The 4,413-nt window shown below is 33.1% G+C and overlaps 1 protein-coding gene across 1 annotated transcript; it reads right to left on the bottom strand.

Moving 5' to 3' along the window:
* Positions 1-2,291: 2,291 nt before the first annotated feature.
* On the bottom strand, positions 2,292-3,885 carry LOC139842843 (1-aminocyclopropane-1-carboxylate oxidase homolog 1-like). Its single transcript, XM_071832944.1, has 3 exons — positions 3,377-3,885; positions 2,649-2,970; positions 2,292-2,570 (listed from the first exon to the last, which is right to left on the bottom strand). Exons 1-3 carry the CDS (start codon positions 3,883-3,885, stop codon positions 2,322-2,324), a joined length of 1,080 nt encoding a protein of 359 aa, XP_071689045.1. The 3' UTR covers positions 2,292-2,321.
* Positions 3,886-4,413: the final 528 nt, after the last annotated feature.

The raw sequence follows: 4,413 nt of genomic DNA, 5'->3' as shown, positions 1-4,413 counted from the left end.
TAGATACTTAATCAGCCTAATAGTTTCTAAAAATTTAGAAATGCATCTCATGAATGTTATTACTACTTATTTAAATGAATCACTTGATAGTGATATATACATGAATATCCATGAAGGGTTTAAGGTATCAGAAACATCTAATGCAAAACCCAAAGAAATGTATTCTATTGAATCAAAAAGATTTTTATATGGGTTGATACAATAGTATAACAGATTAAGTGATTACTTGATAAGAAAAAGGGTATACAAATAATCTTATTTGAACACGTGTTCTTATTAAGAAAACAATGTCCGGATATGTGATTGTAAGTTATTTATGTCAATGATCATAACATCATATGAACAAATAAAGAGATCTATGAAATCATATAAACTTCTAAAAAAAAAAATTAAATGAAAGATTTTGAAAAAAAAAAACAAGTATTACCTTGGATTGCAAATTGAGCATATGCCTAATGGTTTACTTATACATCAAACAAACTATACCGAAAAGATTTTAAAACATTTTTGAAGACAAAAACATTGGTTGATATATCACTCAATATTGACACTGATCCCTTTCATCCCCGTGAAGATCATGAAGATCTTTACGGATCATAAGTTCCATATCTTAGTGCAATTGAGGTTATTATGTATTTTACAAATTGTACAAGACCTGACATTTCTTTTGCAGTTAATTTGTTGACAAGATTCAGCTCAACCCCTACAAAAGGACATTGAAATGGGATCAAGCAGATATTTTTTGATACCCTTGAGGAACTGCCGATTTAAAATTATTTTATTCTAACGCTTCAAAACAAGATTTGGTTGATTATGTATATGTAGGTCATTCATCAAATTCCCATAAAGATATATCTCAAACTCGATATGTATTCCTAAATGGAGGTACCACAAAATCAGGGCGTTCTTAAAACAAACACTTGTTGCAACATCATCAAATCATGACGAAGTGATTGCATTATATGAAACTACTCGAAAATGTGTTTGGTTGAGATCAATGATACAAATCATTATTGATTCTTGTGGACTAGAACGCTATAAAAGACCAACAACTATCTTCACCAACAACTATATATGAAGATAATGCAGCTTGCATAATACAAATGAAAGAAGAGTATCAAAAGTGACAGAACAAAATATAAATGCTGACGAGGCGCCAAAGCCATAGACGGTCTTAACGGTCATAAGTTTGATGGAAAAGAATGGTATGTTTGTAAGGCTCAGAAAAGACTAAAAGGGAATAGGAATTGAAATAAGGGTTTGAGCAAACCATGAAGGAGACTGTAGACAAATCACATGGGCTAAACTTGTACATAAAAGATTTAGATGATACAGTTTCAGATGAAAACCTCAGATTCTTCTCATATACTCAAGATCTCGTAAAAGACAACCAGATTAAAATGAGATACGTTCAATCAACAACTCTGTTGATCTTTATACCAAAGCACTGTCAACCGCTGTTTTCAGAACACACATTCACAATATTGGCATGAGGCAAGTTCAAAAGATGTGACGACTCAGCGATGTTTACTTGAGGGGGAGTCAACTCTATACTGCACTCTTTTTCCCTTGACTAAAGTTTTTATCCCACTGGGTTTTTCTTTAGCAAGGTTTTTAACGAAGCAGTACTAGTTGCTCTATAATGAACTAAAATTGTCATCCAAGGGAGAGTGTTATAAAATGTCAAAAGTGGCTGCCAATTTTCCACATAAATCCAAGAGTTGTTGTATCTCGTGAAGAACTTTATATTTTATTATTATTTCACCTACCATGTACAGTAAATTATTGTACTATAAATATAAAAGGATGTAAACTTACAGGGATACCACTTTCAATATATTTCATATACATATTCTCTCTTCTTTCTATTCTATAATTAGAGACTACGTTACTAAAAGGTAGTTATAAACTCCTAAATTATAACAGAACTCAATTTAGTCGCGGTTTTTGCCTAGGTTTGGATCTATTTGTATCATTTGTACTTGTTCGATCTTCGGATCCATTATTAATGTTATCAAGTTTTTCGCAAAAAAAAGAAAAAAGGAAAAAAAAAAAAAAAAAAAAAAAAAAAGCTACATTATTCTCAATTTCACCCTATCGAATTTACCACAGATATACATTACGGAGTACTATATTCTAATGTACCCAACACTTATGATATATTTATAAAAAAGAAAGTATTAGCTCCTTTTCACATATACTTTAAGTAGTAAACTAGTAATATATAAATATAAAATATACTTTATTAGCACAACTCAAATACCATGAACTTATAGCAAAAGTCACACCAACGTTACATGATACAAATTCTGTGAATTTCCTTAGATCCTGAAATGTAACATAGAAGATTTATCAAAAACATTGGAATGTGAATGTTTAACGAATTCCTTCATTGTGGTGGCCCGGTACTTGGCCGGATTCTCATCCGACAGAATCTCCTTAATGGGTTCGAAAATCTTCCCAGTTTCAACCATTCCAGTAGTAAAGAAACATGCCACTGATACTCTCGGGCTAACACGGGTAGACACCACCCTGTGTTCTGCACTAATCAACTCATCGTTCGATATCATCTGCAACAATAAACATCAGTACTTTCAGTTTGGTCCAAAACTTCATAACATAGTACTTAAAATACCATGTTTGCTTACTTGTAAAAGATCTCCAATATTGACAACAAGAGCTCCAGGAATAAATGGAACATCAACCCATTGATTCTGGTGAAGGAATTGGAGACCACCAATATGGTCTTGTAAGAGTACTGTTAGGAAGTCATTATCAGCGTGTTTTCGGGCCCCGATTGTTAGTTCGGGCTGAGGAGATGGCGGATAGTAATGGCAGATGGTGGCCAGCCCATCCGCACAACCAATATCTTTGAGGTAACTTGAATTAAGCCCAAGAGCCTCAGAAATCAACTCGAACAAAGAACATCCCAATTTAGTCACTTGTTTAGAGTACTCCATCAATATATCCCTATAAATATATTATTAGATCTTAAAACTAATTAACATGATAATGATTAAGAGAAAAAGGACACAACACTTCTATGTGAAGTACTAGAAACATAAGAAGTGTAATAGTACTGATTTAAGTTCAAAGAAATTTGTATTCGATTACAATTTTTTCGCTAGTAGCATATCTTGGACTGACTAAAGAAAAGGATCGGAAACGAACAAACGGTCACGGAATAACCCGGTTATGCCACATACATTCGGTTAATTATTAATCCACTTCCTCAAATAGCCTGAATATGAAAAACCTTATTACCTTTTTGTTGGACACATGACTTGAACACACAACCTCACAGTGCATCTCGATACCGTTGGGTCAACTATCAACAACGCTTTAATTTGATAACACATAAAATAATATAATATACCTGCAAATTGGAGGCAGTTCTTGAGGATTAGGAGGATCAGGAGCCATTCGACAATGAAACGAATCCCTCCAACGAACAGGCAAAGTACTCGAAAGATCAACATTACTATTATAAAAGATCTTTTTCGTACTATCCGTAACATACCATTCTTTTTTCACCTCATGATCTTGATTAAAAAACTTAAGTGCTCCATCTCTCATTTCTCTCAAAATACTAACAGGAATCTCATGGTTGATCACTTGAAAGAATCCCCAGGTTCTAGAAGCTTCTCTTATTTCTTTCGCTATCTCTTTTCGTCGATCGGGATCCGAGTTGAATCCTTGGAGGTTTATAACAGGTAAATTGTTATGATCACTAGTTTTGGCTAGTGGGAATTCATCTGGTGGTTGGATGAAAATATGTGGTACTTTTGTGATCCCTGAGTCCACTAGACCTTTAACTCCTCCTTTTGTTTCATCGAACAATTTGAGTTCCCGTTGCCGGTCCAAGGTCTCTCCGGTGAAGGCCATAATTGACCGGAACTTAATTTGGGTAGGGTCAGGAAAACGGTGAGAAATAGGATACAATTAGAATATTTTAACAAGTACCTATGAGCAATACAATACGGAGTACAAGATAGTCTCAAACTACAATAACTATAAATAAATAGTATAACTATAAATAGTAAAAAAAAATAAATAAAAAATACAATTGTTTGTTTATGTTATCTCTAAAATCACTCAGACATCAGGACAAAAAATATTCATATAAATTTTTAAGAAGAGGTTCAATATTAAATGATAGGTCCTATCTTCATTAGTATTTTTATAACTACTCTTCAATTAAAAAAAGGTGGATGTCGGTCGATAATAAAATGATACTGTAATAAACAAATAGAAGACGTACAAAAGGGAGTGGTTTGGCTAATGGGTTTATATGCAAACGGTTCATGTGATTTCTATAACTTTGGATCCAAGAATTGGTAGTATATTATACAAATGTCACTCTTTCAATCCTTAAAAAGCTAGAAACACAAAAACTTATATATTTATCTACTG

This window comes from Rutidosis leptorrhynchoides, chromosome 4 (genome assembly GCF_046630445.1).
Source record: "Rutidosis leptorrhynchoides isolate AG116_Rl617_1_P2 chromosome 4, CSIRO_AGI_Rlap_v1, whole genome shotgun sequence".
NCBI lineage: Eukaryota > Viridiplantae > Streptophyta > Magnoliopsida > Asterales > Asteraceae > Rutidosis > Rutidosis leptorrhynchoides.
This window is presented reverse-complemented; position numbering and strand designations above follow the sequence as displayed.